An 18,938-nucleotide genomic window follows, 5' to 3' on the forward strand; every position below is an offset into this window, starting at 1 on the left:
TCAAAACGTTTTGTAACTTTCTACGTTATATTTTCCTCTTTGCTTCTATAGTGCATCGGTTAACATCAAACACTTTTTAGACGTCTATTAGAAAGGGCTAGTTCGGCACTGAGATTCCTTCACTTCTTGGTGCTTCTTTATCAATATTTTACGTATGACGTCTAAAAGTTTGATTTTATAAAACGGCGATAGTGATTTTAATTAAAGATGGTTTTAGCATGTTTTGATATTACAATGATTCTGTTCTTCCAGTTTTGATTTTAAAAAGTGGCTGATTTTATAATCCAGTGATTTCATAAGTGGCGTTAACTGTACAAAGTTGTCCCATCTTTGGTGAACGTACAGAACTTCATACCAATTTCAAATCTTTCTTCATTAAACGAACGTCTTAATTATCATAATGGTCATAACCTGTGGGATCGCGGAACTGTTGAAGAACTTGAAGATGACTGTTTTAAAAATCTCGCCTTTTCATCACAATTACGATTCCTATCGTCTTAAAGCAAAATTAGTGATCATAAGCACCCGTCCGAATATATCTCCACAATTCTGTTTCTAATTAGAGATGGGCAATGTCATTCTTTTTAATGATACGTTCATCAGAGGATCGTTTATTCCTTTTGTCCGTTGACTAAACTCGTTCGTTTAAAAATGTTGCAGGTGATCTCTGCAAGACATACTCACGAATATTCGAAGTGTTTCATAAAATCAGTAATATTCTTTTGAGGAAAAACAAGTAAAATTACCCAAAAGTAAGAAAATTTGCCCTTAAAAAAATGAACCAAAAATATTTTGTTTCGTTTCAGATGTATATATTTACTAATAGATCATAGGTAACGAAAAAAGTAACAACAAAAATATCAGTAACTCAGCCGGGTACCGGCAGGGGTGTTTGTGACCGGGAATTTTGTGTTGTCTTTTCCGAAAATTTTGGACTGGCAACACATTCAAAAACTACAAAAACATTTGAAAAAAAAAAGAAAAATTAATTTGAATTTTGACATCTTGCATTCAGATTATGTTTTTCGCAATCATGAGTGTGTGTATGTAGGCGTGTGTGTTTGTGTGTGGGGGGTTGTGTGTTTATGTGTAGAGGTATGTGTATGGGTGTGTAGGCATGTGTGTTTGTGTCTGTGTGCTGGCATAAGTGTGTGGGTAGTTGTGTATATGAATGTGTGTGTGGGGGGGGGGCGGTATGTGAATGTGTGTGTAGGCATATGTGTCTGTGTGCAGGCATGAATGTGTGGGTAGTTGTGTGTGTGTGTGCGTGCGTGTGTGTGTAGGACATGGATGCAACCTGGAGACGACTTTCGCTGTAGGAGCAGCATCGTGAGGACTCGGTCGACGGTGATGCTGCGGAGGGTGGCTGTGGGAAAATAAAAAGATAGGACATCAAAACAGTCAAATGAGAACAATAAACAATCGTGATTGCTCAAAAAAAAACCTTTTGAAATTTTTTTAAAATGAGTTTTGTATGCATGGTTGAAGTGTTTTACGGTGGGGGGGGGGGGGGGGGGGTAGAAAGTCGAGCTGCCTCATAGTTTCCGAAAATTTCACTCTGTCCTCAGAAACTTATACTTGAGTCTATTATCACTCCTGGTTGCCGGATAATTTAATTTATAAATCCGGACTCAACTCAATGTTAGGGAGCTTCGAAATTATCCGATGGGTTAACAAAAAAAAAAAAAAAAAACCTCAGCAAGTATTAAAAGGGGGGGGGGGAATAGACAGTAATAATCCCTATTAAAATTCTCTGAAAACCGAGTGTAAAACTGAGACTTAGAAATCACCTAACTAGTTTAAAAGGACGTTATGTATAAATAGATAGTAGACGAATAGTTTTGGTTGGTGATAGAAAGCGTGGGAAGGATTTTAACAGGTGCGTGGGATAAGAAGTGGTTAAGTCTTAACATTTTGCTAATAGCCTAAACAAGATGTAGAAAATATTGTTGGACTAGTTGAAAAAATGCAAATGAACTACAACGGTTAAAGAAAATTAACAAATAAATCAGTCAGAAGGGGAAAATCATAAAAATAATAATAAATGCAATTTTATCACAAGTGCGTCAATACAATGTTTTCGCTTTTCTAAACGAGCTGATGTGTCCATCACATGACTTCCTTTTACTCCAATTTAATGTCATTTTCTCATTATTGGTAGTTTTAATATGATTCAATAGTTTACTCTCTAAATATCACCAACAGTGGCCAAATTAAAACCAGATTTAATTTTTTTTTTAATCGCCAAGCTGGCGACCAAACGACTGGCGATACATCGCCAAGTGTCCGCCAAATTATAACACCACTTGAGTTCACATCGAAATTAACAATGATTCCCCCCAAAAAAGGGGGCAAAAGGCCCCTTTAGAAACACCGGAATGCAACCAAAAGGGGAGGTGCACAACTAGACCCCACTAGGAGTCTACGTACCAAATTTCAACTTTATAGTACATTCCGTTCTTGAGTTATGCGACATACATACGTACATACAGACGTCACGAGAAAACTCGTTGTAATTAACTCGGGGATCGTCAAAATGGATATTTCGGGTGTCTGTACGTTCCTAGCCATGTATCCACGTGTGGTTGGGTCGAAAAAAAATCTCAACATTCATTCGGGGGTGAGCAGAATGGAAACTAAGGCCGATTTTTGAGTGAAAATTTTTTTGCGAATACAATACTTCCTTTTTTGTAAAAGGAAGTAAAAACGGTAGTTCATTTTTTAAGAGATCGTTTTGACACGTTCCTTTTTAAAAATTCGTTCTTTTAGATCCGCTCGTTCATAATCGACACATCCCTCGTTCAGGGGTACCCATCCCCCCCCCCATTTTCTCAACCCTCTTTCCCTTTTTATATTTTTCAACTATCTTCTCATTTTTTTTAAAACTATTTTTTATTTATTTGTAATAATTATTATTTTATTACAAAAGTTATGTGCTACTCCAATGACATACACACACACAAACAAAATAAATAAATGAAATAAAATATAAACATAATAAAATAAATACTTTAAATTAAAAACAGATCGATAAATAAATAAATTTTATAAATAATTTTTAAAAACTTAAAAAATCTCCGTCTCCCTGTGGGCACCTCTGCCCTCGTTCCTACAGTTCAACTTTTAGGGGGCACTTATATTTATACAGTCGGATCTTCATATATCGAAGTAGCAAATTGCCGGGAAAAATTCGATTTATAGAAACAATCTTATTTTACCATAAAAAATCTCCTAAAACATTAAAATTAAAAAGCTAATTTTCGTGCATGAAGCCTAATTTATACAAGCATCGGATGAAATGAAAGTTAATTATTGAAAAATTAACAGAAATTACATTTTTTGCGCCTTCAATACATCTTCATTCTTCGGAAATTCTACTTGATCCGCAACTTTTGCGGATTTTCGTTTTGACAATGTAATCGAGAGAAAAGTAAAAGATCAATCTACTGAACTTGAATGAATTTCACTCACGCTGAAAAGACTAGGAATGATAATCAACAGACAAAAGAGATAACTTCAATTTGATTTTACAGTGTTACTGGTTACAACTAAGATTTGAATTAAACTTGGGGGGGGGGGAGATGATAATTAAAACAACGACCCATATACACACCCTCAACCCCAGATTCCTTATGAGTTTCGTAGCAAACTTTAAGTGAACATAATTTTCTCCCCTAACCCTCATTTTTCATGAGACAAACAGTCTAAAGTGGAAAAAAAATCTACGAATGTCTTAAATTTTTTTCCAATATATAGGTAGAAGCAATTTTTCTATGTAATGATATGGAAATTTGCTGGGATTTCAATATATAGAAAATTTTGATGTGTGGAAGTTCAATATATGGAGGTTCAACTGTATATGCTGTTGAATGGATATATGAACATCTGACGTTCTTCTGAAGGGCTACAAAGGTCCTTGACATTTGAAATACATAAAAATTTAAGAGTAAACGATTTTTTTTCCTTGTGATATTTATTCAATTATGTGTTATTTTTCGGAGTAAAACCGGAGTATCGATCTCACTCGTACCACACCTAAATATATATTCACATTATAAATTAAAAAAAATAAAATCTTTCAAGCCCTTCACGTTGCGTACGAATCGCATCGCAGATCGTCAGTGACTAAAGTTGCTATATAAAAATTATACTTATTCAGAAGGTATTCAAATTACAGAAGCAAATAAATTTTCATTTAAAAAGCACATTTCTTGTGCAGCAATTCTGCAGGGTATAAAATGCGGCATTTCCAAGATAACTTTTTTTTTTAAACATTTTATTTACGTGAGCATTGTTTCGAATATGGCTCTTGCACCTGTGATGCCGATACTCGGGTTTTTACGGTGAAAAATGGGAGGGAGGAGGAAAGATCGGTACAATTTTATTTATTTATCTATTTTTTTGCCCCCCCCCCCACGCACACCCAGCTTCTCTCCTTGCTACAATTTTTTTTTTGAACGTATTGTCTCAGAATCGTCTATAAGTGGAGAAAAAAAAAAGGAGACGGTGTCTGTAAAAACGGGGCCATATTCGGATTCAGGAGGTCAATTTACACAATGATGAGCTCCAATAGTCTCGGAAACAATTTTCATGCCATTCGGTGTAATTAGCAGGGTAGGGGGGAGGATTTTCAAACGAATATCTAAAATTTCAGTTTAAAATATTTAATGGTTTGTTTCGAAAGGGGATACTTTCAACGAAATTAATAAATATGGGTCCCTCTCTTTTTTCCCCCCGAAAACTTCGATCTGTAAACTACCGTTTTAAAGCAATGATGGTCCCGTTGTGATTGTCTTCCGCTTTAATGATCCGGGGCGATCAAATTTTGGCACTCGATTTCACTTTTCTCAATTCATTTTTGTTTCCAAAATAAAGCACTTCAATCAGAAGTTTAGAAGAAGTGGTCATTTTAATACGAGCACGGTCCCTTATCGAAATTTTATTTTTATAATTTGAAAGAAGACTTCACTCATAGTCAATTTATATCTTACTACTTCTCCTAGTACGGCGCATGATGGCTAAGTAATATAGTAGGCGCGATTTTTCATCTCCCCAGTTTTACACCAGTTTGCTTTCTCTCATTCACGCAGTAGAGCAAATATATATATATATATATATATATATATATATATATATCGTAATTCAATGCATGAAGTTGTTGTCGTCGTTTCCGTAGTTAACACTATGGAAATATTGGGTGCCATTGCCTCCGAGAAGTTGGATTTCTTTATTAATTCACAGATAAGACAGCAGAAGAAAGATTTACAGCACATAGAGGAAATAACACGCATCAGGGTACCAATGGGAATCGAACCCACGACCTCTGGTATGCGGAAGGATGCTTGTGCCACGGAGGCCCCCAATACATGCAGTTAACCTAAGTTAACTTCTTTAATTTAACAGTAGAAGCTAAATTTCAGTCCACACAAATAGTGAAAAGGGGATGCAAATCGAAAGCCAGGCAAAAGGGTAAGAATTCATTTAACTAAAATCATTCTTAATGGTATTTCATTTTTAATATTTATTGGCTAGTATCAATGAGATTGATGTAAAACGGACCTTCTTTAATTATATGCGCTTGCCTGTTCCTGTATCATTTCGGCACGGTTTGAACACTTATTAAGGAAAGGCTTGAATATGTCTGGCAGAGTCATAACATAAAGGTCCAGCCTTGCAGGACACAAATTTGTTGAATTCAAAATAATCTATACAAATTAACCCCCCTCAAATATAAGTAAAAATGAAATACAGTAACCATTTCTCAGACCCATCATTTCGATTTTTTCCCGAGCCCACTTGTACAAAAAAAAAACATTTAATTTTTCGAAGCCAGGCGGGTTTTCCTAAATGACGGGTCTGCCCTTCGTTAGATTGCGCGTTTCCCCCATAATCTTGCCGAAGAGCTAAGACTCGTGTAGGAAATATATTGAATTTATGTCTTGTCTTTTTCTTTTTTTGAATTGGGGAACAAAACTGGAATACTTTACATTCATCTAAATTCGCTGCTTTTAAGCTACACCCTACAAGTTGCATTTCATACAAAAACTACCTGGAATTTTTATTTCTGTAACTTGTAATTTCATGTTGCTATTTTTATCAAGGACATTGTCTTGACATGGAGACATGATGACAAACTGTTTTTTTTTTCAAACGGCTAGTACTTTTTGTTTATCGGATATATTTGTGTGTCTCCCCCCCCCCTTTCAACAAAAACGATGGAAGGAAAGGTTACGTGAATAATATTAAAAGAACGCAGTAGCGTATACAGACTTGGTCAGTCACCCCAGCCCACAATTTTATGAATAATTTTAACAAAGCGATTTTTCCAAAGCGTGCGTCCTCACACCTTGAACGGAATTTCAAGTTTAAGAGAAAAAAATTTAATGCTTCAATTCATAAAATTTCCCCCACTATTTCAAATTATATTTATCAAACGTAGTTACATCAATACGGGGGGGGGGGGGTGCTGCGAAACACCCTCTGGAGGGGACTGATACCAAATTGGATGTAACAGTTTATGAATAATATAGTTATTTCAATTCTTAATTTTCCGTCAACACTTTAAATTCTAATTAATCTAACACGCACTACGAGGGGGAGGGGGTGACGCCCAAAATGTATTTAAAAAATTTTGGAAAAAAAAAAGATGAAATCTTGATATATTTGAAATTATATTTTATCTATGAAACGCAGTCGCATCACTACGGGGGGAAAGGGGGCGGGGACGCCTGTGTAGTGTGACACAACAATCCTTTGGAGGTTTACACCCAAAATTTGGACTGTACTGGAGAAGTCAACTACATTTATAAAGTTGGCGATGCTACTTGTGGGAAAATACTGAAGTTGCGTAACCTAAATTTCTGAAGTTGTACTAAGTAACTTAGTTATGGAGCAATTGCTCTTAGACTAAATAGAGATTGACAGATAATCGTTGTTCGTTAATTTTTTTTTTTTTTTTTTTTTTTTTTGTCACGGCTCTCTCAAGAGTTGTTCTAATTGCGATTTTAGAGCTATTTCGAAAAATTGTCGGTCCTCTAAACATTTTTCTTACAAATGGATTGTTAAGAACTCATTTTTAAAAATTCACGGGGGTGGGCCCTCAAACCTCTGAAATAATTAAGTGGCCATCAATTTCCTACACACCCTTACTTGACACCACTAATTATCTCCCCGGGCCATCCCATGCTAGATACGCCATTGGTTAGGAACAGGGGATGTTCCATGGCCTTCCCCTGGAAATTTTTCGAAATTGAAATCTTAAAAACACGATTGTGTTGGCCATCTTTGTAATGATAGGAAAGGTATGGGTTTCAGGGAAACACTCCGGACTATTTCTCGAAATAGTAGTTCAAAGGAATACAATTTTAGACGTTTTGTGGAGTTAGGCGAAAGTAAGGTTCGGGACTCCATAAGTAATACGAAATTATAGTTAGATAAACCCTAGCTTAGACAATCTTTGGTGTTGTTAGTAGGAAGACATGTTTGAGTGCCGACTCACATTAATTTTTTGAGAATGAGATTTTAAATCCTCTTTTTCAGGCGGTCTTTAGTAATTCATGTCTTGATTTTTAATATCAATAAAATTGAAAATTTTTGAACATCTTAGTCTTTTTGCCGCCCCCTAGAGGTGTTGTCATGCGCGGCAAATGTCCCTCGTGCCCCCCCCCCCGCCCCCCCCAATCTAGCCTCTGAACTATTTTTTTAATGGAGTAAATACCAAAAAATATGATAAATGATTATTTACTTTGGATAATGTTCGAATTTTTCATATGAACTCCCACCCTAAGGGGGAGGTGACCCACCCACCCTTTTTTGCTTACGCCACTGGGGTGACCCACCCCCTTCTTTTGCTTACGCCACTGATTCCGAGCAATATAAAATCTGTTGATCAGTCGGATTTTAGATGAAAGATAGAACGACAGTAAAAGTGACGTCACATAATAGAGTATCTAACCTTGAGGCGATGTCTGTTATCTGCGAAAGCCAGCGTTTCTTTTTCTTTTACTTCGAAATTTCATTTCATGCGATAACACTACGATTAGATTGCATCGAATTCGGTATGCTCGTTTGGCAGGAAATGATGACGGGCTTTTGCTGGAACAATTTCTTATCTGGTAGATTTTATTGAGAAACGTATATTTTATTTCGCATAGAATTATAATTCGCTTTTATGTACATAAGAAAATGTTATCAAAAGCTATTTATCAATGAAGTACTATAGCAAAAAAATGATCTTTATCTTTACTAATAATAAAACTGAAAGTCTGTCTCTGTCTGTCAGGATCTCTATGACACGCATAGCGTCTAGACCGTTCGGCCGATTTTCATGAAATTTGGCACAGAATTAGTTTGTAGCATGGATCTGTGCACCTCGAAGCGATTTTTCAAAAATTCGATTTTGTTCTTTTTCCAATTTTAAGAACATTTTCCAGAGCAAAATTATAAGATGGACGAGTAAATTACCAAGTTATCATAACGTGGAACCGTAACATGGGCAAGCCAATTGGCGAGAAATTCACCATACATTATTTGTACATATACAGGCGAACCAAAAGACCTTTTAATTTTCTACTACGGGCAAAGCCGTGCGGGTGCCACTAGTAATAAAATAAAAACGTCCCACTCTTGAATGTTTGATCATAATTAAAAGTGTGCAGTAAGATTTTGAAGAAAGGAGGTGATTTTTTTTTTTTTTTTTCATTATTTTATTGCTTTACGACTACTGGAAATATCGAATTGGGGGAAAAAAATGACTCTTGGGACATTCGTAAGAACTGAACCGTAAAATGTTTATTTTTAACTGTGAATCATTACTCTCCAAATGTTACTTCGTTTCGGTTCGAGGAGTTCATGAGAACAATATTGTTTTTACGGAATTTTAGGGATTCGCTATCGAAAATTAGGGATGGACTAATCTGCCTCGGGATTTTTACCTCTTGTCCTGCGCATTTTTTTTTCCCTGTGTTTTTTTTTACTTCATAATATTGGTCGCCTAAAATGTTATTACTTCAAATCAATCTTCAAACGAATTAGTTATCGAATAAGGAATAAATAATTAAGAATAATTCTCTTTATATTCCATTCAGTTTTGATTATTTTGTACGCTTAACTTTTTTTTTTTTTTTGAAATAGTACTACCAAACTTTTGAAATAGTACTTACAATAGAACTTCCAAAAGAGAAGAAAAGCCCACAGGGGGTTTAACTTCCGTCTAAAATTCCAAACATTGATTTTCATGATAAAACTTTCAGAAAAGTAATTCCAATCATTTTTTATGTAATTATGCTCTAACGTATTTAGATTAGGAATTGCGGCATCAGTATAATGAAATCTGTAATATTGATGTAATACTGATATTTTATTTTTGAATAAAAACATCAAAGGACTTCATTGTTGTGTATAAATGTCTCGACTTGACGGTTGATTTACGTAAGCACCATTGATAATGATTACCTAAGCAAACCACCAAGGGCGCCTTGTTGGCTTTAACGGCGCTAGTCGACCCGGATATAAGGGTGTTCGATTTAATGACTTGTAAACCTCTGAATTTAGAAAACATATGAAACTTATACTGCAGTGAGCAGGTAAACGGCAGTATCTGCAGAAAAGAGATATTTGAGAGAACGCGTTTTAAATTTAATATAGTAACAATGTAACAATAGGGAAATGTTGGAGACTTTTTTTTGAGCAATCACGATTGCTAATTGTTTTCATTTGACCGTCCTTGATGTCCGGTTTCTTTTTCAACCCCACCGTCCTGAGCAATCTGCTTCACTTGGTCGGTGGCGTCCATGTCCCACACACACACACATACACACACGCCAGCGTACATACACACAGGTCTACGCACAAGCCTACACACACACAACTATCCCAAGAGCAGGGATAGGAACCTTTTCTAGAAACAAGCGAATGGGGTAGTAACCAATGAGTAGGGTCCTGTCGCAACTCGTGATTGCGAAAAACATAATTTGAATTCAAAATTTCAGAATTCAAATTAATTCTGAAAATTCGATTTTTTTTTTTCATCGGAAACCAAGTAAGCAAGCTTGTATAAAATAATTGACACAAAATTGAAAGCAAATTTGAATTTTGACATCTTGAATTCAAATAATGTTTCCCGCAATCACGAATGTGTGTAAAGGGCGTAGACGCCACCGCCCAGGAATGGTCCTGTTCCCGGAGGCCGGTGGACAGTGTAATTCGCTAAGTCCCAGTTCCGTTAAATCTTAAGCGTTGAATAAACGCAAATGATTTGTAACCATGATGACGAAAATTTATCCTTTTTAGCAAATATTAAAACAACGAGATAGGTTTATTCTCGTCGTTGTGGTAATCTGAAAAATCAGAGCAACTTCAACCTCGGTCAACTAAGCTTTAAGCAATTCGTGAATGCAAAAAAGGAAAATGTGCAGTTACTGCCTTTTGCCTGCTCACGACAGTTATATCACACTAACTTTTTCATAACAAACCGAAGTAAATAACTTTAACAATAATTACAATGGTTATCTTCAATTGTATCACATATGTAACAGTAAGGGCCGAAATTGGAAAATGTCGACTTTCGCCGATATCTTAGCTATGTAAATATTAATATTTACCGGATTTTGGATTTTTACAGCAACATGATGCATATATAAATACACATACTAAGGGCGTATTCAGCTTCTAGAGGGGGTCAAAATGCAATATTCGGTACAAATAACTGAGACAAATTTGCTATATTTGTGCACTTAGGGGAGGGGTCTGAACCCCCCCCCCCAGTTCCGAGCTTGACATACTCATTTATACATTAATCACTGAAAGGTAAAGGGCATTATGTTACAAAAGCAAAATTTTATGGATATCTGTTTAAAAAAATATTTCTCGTCATTTTCACTTTTTAAATGAAAAGTTGTTTATTTTAACACTTTGTGGTAACAATTTAAGTTCTTTCAAAATGAACGTAATTCCCTTTATCTCCCAGGTACAAATATATTTACGTACATATCGCTGTTCCAGTGGAACATAGATGCAACTGCAAAAGGTTATTTTACAGAACCAAATATGCAAAATTATTTTATTCATTACCTCATTCAGTGAAACATAGTTGAATTACTGCCCTGGTGGCGCGAAGTTGAAAAACAAAACGTCTAACTGAACTAATGGGGGGGGGGGGGGGAGGATTGCTTCATACACATGACACATCGTTTGTTGTTATATGCTTAGTAATTGTTTAAAAGCCTTAAAAAATAATTCAAAAGAAAAAACAAAAACAAACTTTGAAATAAATGGGTAATAGCGGTGGATTTAAGATCTGCCCGGAAGAAGCGGAAATCGGGGACTGGGTCATGACTCACCTCAGAACAACTGAAGACTTCCTAAAACTGTGTTCTGTGGACTTCAATCTCGAAAAAATTACCGAGAGAATTCCCAAACCTTTTATTTGTGTCCGAATAAACCTCTGAGAAACATTGTGGCATCATTTGATTCCACCTAGGATCTGTCCATAAATGATGTCTCGTTTTGAAGGAGGTTCATGAAATTGACAAGAGGGAGGGAAAGGAATTATGAAGTGTGACATCAAGCATTTTTTTTTAAATAAGAATATGTCTATTAAAAGTAGCGTGACATGCGGCAAAGGGGGAGGGGTCAAAAATGCTGAAAAGAGTTTGAGGTCAGGTATGGACAGCCCCCTAGCCGTTTCTTGTGTGTGTGTGTGTGTGTTTTTTTTTTTTTTTTTTTTTTTTTTTTTTCGCCCAGCTGAAACAGCGGGTCTAACTTTAAAAAAATTATATTCCATGCCTCAAAGGGTTAATGACCTCCTCCAAAACCACAAGTTTGATCCGTCCTTGTATGGTTAAATTCTATACATTTATTGTGCCTTGCATACAACTGAAATATGAAAACATTCAACAGATGACTCATCTTCAATCCCCCCCCCCTTCAATATTACATTGTTCGTAATTTTGGGAGGTCAAATTTTTGTTATCGTATGAATCAGAAGTTCTCAATCTTGAGCAGCGATGCATTCAATATTTCCAGGAGGTACTTAGTCAATTTTAAACATTTCGTTTAAACAAAACATTTTGCTCAGACATTTTTAAATTTGCTCAATGAAAATATTTTAGAAAGTTCATTCTACGGACATTTATTTAAATCATGTTTTTCAAAAATGGTACATAAATAAAACTTTAAGAGGAATAAAGTGAAGAAAAGTTGAAATTTCGAAGCACAATTGCTGATCGCAAAATTGACAGAAACTTCGTGTAGTTGAAAAAGAATTTCAAACTTCCTTTTTTCTTCCTAAATTTAATTTGAGTATAACAAGTAAAAAAATATATTCAACATTATAAATCACTAGATTATGTTGACTCACAATGTAGGAAACATTAGAGATGCTGCATCTTCTCGATTTAATGTTGTTTTTTGAGTTTAAATTGTCATTTTAGAACTTAGTTTCAGCTGCGTATTGTGGAACATCGGAACTATCGCGAGTTTCCGAAACCGAAAAAAAGCATAGCAGTTGAAAAATAGATTTTTAATATATTCCATGTTCAGGGCTTGCCTATTCACCCTCAAAAAAAGAAAGAAATTCCCTTAACCATCACTCCTTTAAAATTTTCAATGCCGCAGTCTGCGCCATGGTCCCCCCCCCCTCGTGGGCTCCCCTGGCCTAGTTCCTATTTATGACATCTATCATACTGTGTATACAGTAAAATTCCGTTACACCGAATACCAATACAGCGATGTATTCGTTGCATCGAAATATATTTTCAGTGCGTTGCTCGAATTCCGTTACAACGAACAAAATTTGTTGCCCCTTGAAGTTCGTTGTAGCGGGATTTCACTAGTTTATATTAGAAGTTAAACCAGAGATTTACCCTGCTTATTTTTAGTGAGAGCAGAACGGTAAACTCTTGATTATCCGTGAAATTGACCAGTTATAGCGGGATTACCTGTTTTTACGACAGTCCATAAAATTAAGAAAATATGGAACAAATATACACAGATAAGCATATGAAAAATTTACACACAATAAGAAAAAAAAAACATACTACTTGAGGATTAATAAAATTATTCACTGCTTTCAAATTTGTACATAAATACTTCAGAAAATCTAACGTTTTTGCATTGAAGCCTTAGGGGCCATTCATTAATTACGTAAGGGTCCCGAGGGGAAGGGAGGGTGGGTTGGAAAAATCTCTACATACCCTTACTTGGAGGGGGGGGGGGGGTCAAACCCATTCTTACGTAATATTTTCCAAGTCGATATTTTATATTGGAAATCACGCGGTCAAGTGGTTCGGCAGGAATTATATTTCATTTGCGTCTGTGGAAGCTAAAAAACGTATTGGGAGGAGCCGTTTTTTATTTGTTTTACAAAGAAAAAATAGTATAAAATACAATAAAAGAATTGCACTATGTTTGGCATCTTTTATTTTAAATTAGTATCGCATATCATATACCAAAAAAAAAAAGCGAAAAAAAAAAAGAATTCAGTCTACATTCCAACTTTTTAGTAAATATTTCTTTGCACAAAAATGTTAGTTTAATAATAGTGAATTCAGTGATGGAAGATTCGTTATTTTATTAGTTTGAAAAACGAAATGGAATCTTGCGTAATAATGGGGGGGGGGGCGGTGATTTGAAAACTCTTACGCACCCTTACATGACACATAGGGTGGGAGGATCAAAAATTACCAAAATCATCCTTACGTATTTAATGAATGGCCCCTCATCTCCTTTTTTGGGATTGACGCTTTTATAGCACTACATACGACCTCGTTTTTCTGTTTAAATATTTTTTGTAATAGTTCTTTACACCAAGTGAAGTTTTATCAATTTATTTATTATTATTGTAGTTTGTAAAAAAAAAAAAAAGCTTAGTCATCTGCAAAAGTTTTTCACGAGTATTTAATGGTCCTGAAATGCAAATATTTTTAAACATTTATTTATTTATTTATATTTTGTGGGAAAAAAAATATATATATAAGAAAGAAAAGAAGGGGGGAAAAAACATCACGGGTCAAAAGAGATTGAGAAACGCTGATTTATAGACAGTTCGCTCCAAGCACGCCATGAATTTTTTAGTTTAGTTTATTGCACATTGCAGAGAATATTTGGCAAGGGTGCCCACTTAGGTTGGGGTGGGGGGAGGGGTCATGCCGCAGATTGCGCCATTGAAATTTTTAGGAAGCAGGTGTTTTGAGGGGTATTTTTCTGATTTGGGGGGGGGGCTTTTCTTTAGAGGAGGTCTTCGCGATATTTAGGCGGGTGCGCCCTTGCTCTTAGGGGGGGGGCACCCCTGTGTTTGGCGTACTTTATAGTTCAGCTCTTGCTTTTATAGCTCAAAATTATCACTTAAATATATTAATTTTCTTGAAAAATCTACAAGTTAAATCCGGATAAACGAGATTCTTCTGTATTTTATCAGTCAATCTGCTCAATAAGAATCTTCATCAACATTTTCTCCACCATTTTCCCTAAATGTGCTAATCGGGAAAGGAAACTTCAATCTTTCTTTTCAGAATCCACCAAAAAAATTTCTGTGTTAACATATTTAAAAAAAAAAAAGCTCGGAAAACATCTTAACATTGCAAAAATGAGTTCCTTCTGGTGGATGCGAATTGAGGGGTGGGGGAAGGGACTTGTGGACAGGAGCGTGCGCAGAAATTTAGGACCCATCACAAATGACTTTTACGGGTCCCCCTCCATAATCCTTACTCTTACGTCTCAACTTATATTTCAGACTTCATTTTAAAAATCGCGGGTCCGGGCCACCAAGTGCCCCCCCCCCCCGGCCCCTTTGTGCACACCCCTGCTTGTGGATCATCAACAGTTAACTGCAGATGCAACCTCCTACTTTTTTTTATCACGGGGTAGCTGAATATGGGAAAATGTACATTGAAACTCATTTCTTTATTCTGGTTTTGATTAATCAAATCAGGCAAAAAACTGGTGCAATCATGTTTCTATCGCCTTCTAGTTACTGTTAAGCTTGAAACTGGAGAATTAATTCAACTCAGTAGCAGGGGCGCCCGGATGGAAGATCACTGGGACCTCCCAAAAATTTCCTTTTTCAACAAATTTTGTCTGACGATTCAGCAAAATTGCAAGTTCCATTCGGCTAACTGGGAGTTTCCTCCCTCCCTTCAGGGCGCCCCTGCTCAGTAGATTCAATCCCAGCAGCAGAACTGCTTACGGCAGTCTGCGACGTACATCAAAATCTTCAAAAATAGCCTGCAAAATAAACAGACATCAGAGTGATGGTAAAATCTAAATCAACACCGAGAATGGGTACATTTAAGCTAAAATTCTCAGCTTTTCGAATTTATTTCTTTACTAATTTTTCTAAGGACGAATTCCTCGAACAATATACGATTAATGTTATTCAGTAGCTGACATGTCTCATGTCTGACTCAAACTGGAAAATTTGTCAAAAAAAAAATTTTTTTTTAAAGGAACTAGAATTACGTCAAATCGGAAATTTAATGGAAGAAGGCTTTGTACGTTTTTACTTTCCGGGAAGGCAGTTCTCCGAACAGGTGTCATACAACACTCGATGTTTAAATGCCTGTCTTTTTATCATGCTTCAGTTGCATAAATAATCACTTCTTTCGTTTTTTGCAATGAAAACTAACTAATATCATAATATATTACATCTTTTGCGCGATTTTCGGTTGGGGGGGGGGGGGCTAATTACGTTTCCAGTTGCGTGTTTTCTAATATTCTTCTACCCTCTCTATATTCAGTGTTGTAGTTGGGGAGAAAATGTTTAGGAACTCACCGAAAGAAAAAATTGTCTGAAACCAATTCACATTTCACTTAAATTACTTTTGCAATGAAAAACCAAATCTTTCCCCCTGCGGCACTGCTCGCCTTCGTTGCGTTGTTTAGAAATGTTCGCTTTACGGACTAGTCTTTTTTTTTGTGGGGGGGGGGGGGCTATCAATTACGGGTCTGTAGCCACACTTCCTTCTGTACAATGTATATCGCTTTCGCATTGTTGCAAAACTTTCTTCGTGAAATTGATTAATTTATTCATTTCGTCTCAACACACAAAATCTTTTCGCGAAGCTCTCTTTTTATGACTTTTCGAAAGATTAATTGATTAACGTATTCTTTTCAGAATTTTTATTAGCCTATTTTCGTGCAAGGGTTGGGGAATGTAATCTTCGCTTCCCCTGAAATTTTTTAAGTTGATATGAACAAATTGTGAACAACTTTTTTCATGTGGCAGGAAATGGAATCGCATAAAAACATGTCAGAGTACTCATCTTTAAGCGAGAAATTTCTGTTGTCAACTTGATTTTCTTTTCTGTTGGACCGACTCCTAATCGTTCTATTGAAGACATTGTTATAGTAATTGCATTCAGTCGGCTTGGTTAAAAAAATTTGCTACGATGATTATTCCTAGAAATGATAAATGTTTTGATGAATTGATTGTTTTTGTTTTAAATTTTATTTTCTATTTGAAAGCAATTAAACACAATTTAAAAAAACAAGCTTGTGTATTTTGCTAATATATTTTTTTTTTCTCTCTCTAGGGTTTAATCATCTTTAGAAATCTTACGGTATTGCTATTATTTATACTTCAATCTTGTACCCTCATATCATATTAATAATTATTTTTCTCCTTTCAGATACACAACTTTTCGTCATGTTTTCTAATACTGTTTTTTGTTTCTCTTAGGTAAAAGCTGCTATTAATTTTTTAAATACATCTTATGTAACATATTTTTACTGCATTTTCAAAACATAGTACCATTTAATAAATTGTTGCATCCACATTGGATTTTTTAAGACTTGATATGTTACTGAAAGACTTCTTTTTTCTTTGCAGTTTGATGAAAAAGTTCTCCAAGAAACTGGTGAGCCGATGCGTGTACTGCAATGTTTTACAAGCAACAAAGCCAGAAATCCTCTCTGAGTAAGTTACTATTTTATTTTTGGATGATTTTCATCTCAAACATTATCGAGGGAAGGGAGTGTGTAAGACGTAAGTTGAATTCTACCTGCCCAACTGGGGGGGAGGGGGGGCTGCTCTTTGGATATTTTTGAAGACTTCTATGATATTCAGAAGTCATAAAAGGAATCTTTTTCTAGTTCCTATTATAAGAAACCAACACCTTAAATAAATAATTTTAATTTGGGAAGGGGGAGATCAGTAATGTTAATATTTTTGGGGGAGGGGTTATTATCGGTAATGGCCCCTCCCCCCGGATTTTAGAAACATAAAGTAAATATGTATTTGGGCAATTTTTTTTTCTAAAATGTGTATTATAAATTTCTTTTTGCACCCCCCCCCCCCTCTGGTTAAATTTTTAAACGATGAACCTACATCATCTCTACAATTACAACAGATCTCTTGCATACATCCCACAAATTATTTTTTCTATCTATTATCATGTGCATTACATGTGCATAAATTAGTTAAATTGATTTTAAATGATGCTTTTCTTGTTGAAATTTAAAAACCTCTTATTAATATAAGATGAAACTGAAATCAAAAAATGTAGTTAGTTTCTAAACGTACAACTTTAATTTTTTGAATTCACGCAATCAATTTATTTGCTAAAATGTTTGCTGCTGGTAACTAACTAAGTCTTCTTTTGCTTCTTTAACAATTACAGTTACTTAGAGGAAGGTGGTTGGGACACCATTAACATTTGGTTGCAGTATGCCAAGTCTTCAGCATCTCACAGTTTTCTATTAGAAATGCTCAAGTTATGTAGACAACTGCCCATGACTGTGACAAGGTTAAAGGAAAACAACACTGCTAAACTTATCAAGTCATTAACAAAGCATGAAAATGCTGGTAAGTTATTATTATTATTATTGTTTGAATTTTGAATTAATTGCTAATGCACTTGATCCTTGTCTTTCTGGATGTACTCAAAATCTCTATTTTTTTTTTCTACTCTATGAAAACAACAACATTAGCAATAATAACTGTGCCAGATCTAGGGGAGCAAGCTGGGGCTCTTGCCCTGGGAGGCAACTTATGCGGGGTGGCAAATTCATCCTGTTTTCTGTGGGTTTTTTTTTTTTGTTGTTGAAACTTGATAAGAAGAAAGATGGGTAAGGACGGCAATTTTTACTTTCTTCTATATCTAATATATAGAAGAAAGTATTGGATTCGTGCAAATTTTCGAATTTCGAATTTTGACGGATTCGAACGTTTTGAGGTGTGCTGAGTCCATTTCGACTATTTTTGGAAAATGTCTGTCTGTCTGTGTGTGTGTATGTGTGTGTGTGTGTCACGTCTGTGTGTGACCAGTTTTTTGTGGCCGCTCTACAGCAAAAACTACCGCATGAAATCGAACGAAATTTGGTACACATATGTGCCCCTATGTGAACTTGTGCCCATTGGTTTTTGGCGCGAATTCCTCTAAGGGGGGTGGAGCAATGGGACGTTTTTTGAGTTACGCGTGATTGCTATTCCTCAGGAAGTAACTGGCGGAATCAAACAAAATTTGGTCCATATGTTGCCAGTAACAGGAACAGGTGCTGATTCAATTTTGGTGTCAATAACTCAAACGGGGGTTGAGCTATAGAACGTTTTTCGTCGTCAATTGTGACTGCTGTATCTCAAGAAATAATGAAAGGAATGAAAGAAAAATTTATCGACAAGTAGCCCTTAGTGGGTATAAGAGCTGATTTTATTTTGGTGTCAACAGCTAAAAAGGGAGTAGCGCAATCGCCCGTTCTTTTTTTCCATTGTGAGTGCCCTATCTCAAGAAGTAATGCTGCGTTCTGGATGAAATTTGGAATATATGTGAATCCATATGTAAACAGGCTTTGGTTCAATTTTGACGCCAATCGCTCCAAGAGATGTTGATTTTTTTTTAAAATAAAAATAGCTTTATTAATGCAACAATAAGAAAGATAAATCGTAATAGATTGTCGTCTGCGTATTTCCCGTGATTTTAATTGTATGGAAATGATCGGAAATA

The 18,938-nt window shown here is 35.7% G+C and overlaps 1 protein-coding gene across 3 annotated transcripts in view; it reads left to right on the forward strand.

Moving 5' to 3' along the window:
• Positions 1-18,938, forward strand: part of LOC129224702 (serine/threonine-protein phosphatase 1 regulatory subunit 10-like) — a 131,006-nt gene that overhangs the window by 84,093 nt on the left and 27,975 nt on the right. For all 3 annotated transcript variants that reach the window (XM_054859249.1, XM_054859250.1, XM_054859251.1), the window contains 2 exons: positions 16,826-16,912; positions 17,616-17,800. In XM_054859249.1, the coding sequence (XP_054715224.1) occupies positions 16,826-16,912; positions 17,616-17,800 (272 nt within the window). The remainder of the gene's footprint in view (positions 1-16,825; positions 16,913-17,615; positions 17,801-18,938) is intronic.

The sequence above is a fragment of the Uloborus diversus genome, chromosome 6, assembly GCF_026930045.1.
Source record: "Uloborus diversus isolate 005 chromosome 6, Udiv.v.3.1, whole genome shotgun sequence".
In the NCBI taxonomy this organism is placed as follows: domain Eukaryota; kingdom Metazoa; phylum Arthropoda; class Arachnida; order Araneae; family Uloboridae; genus Uloborus; species Uloborus diversus.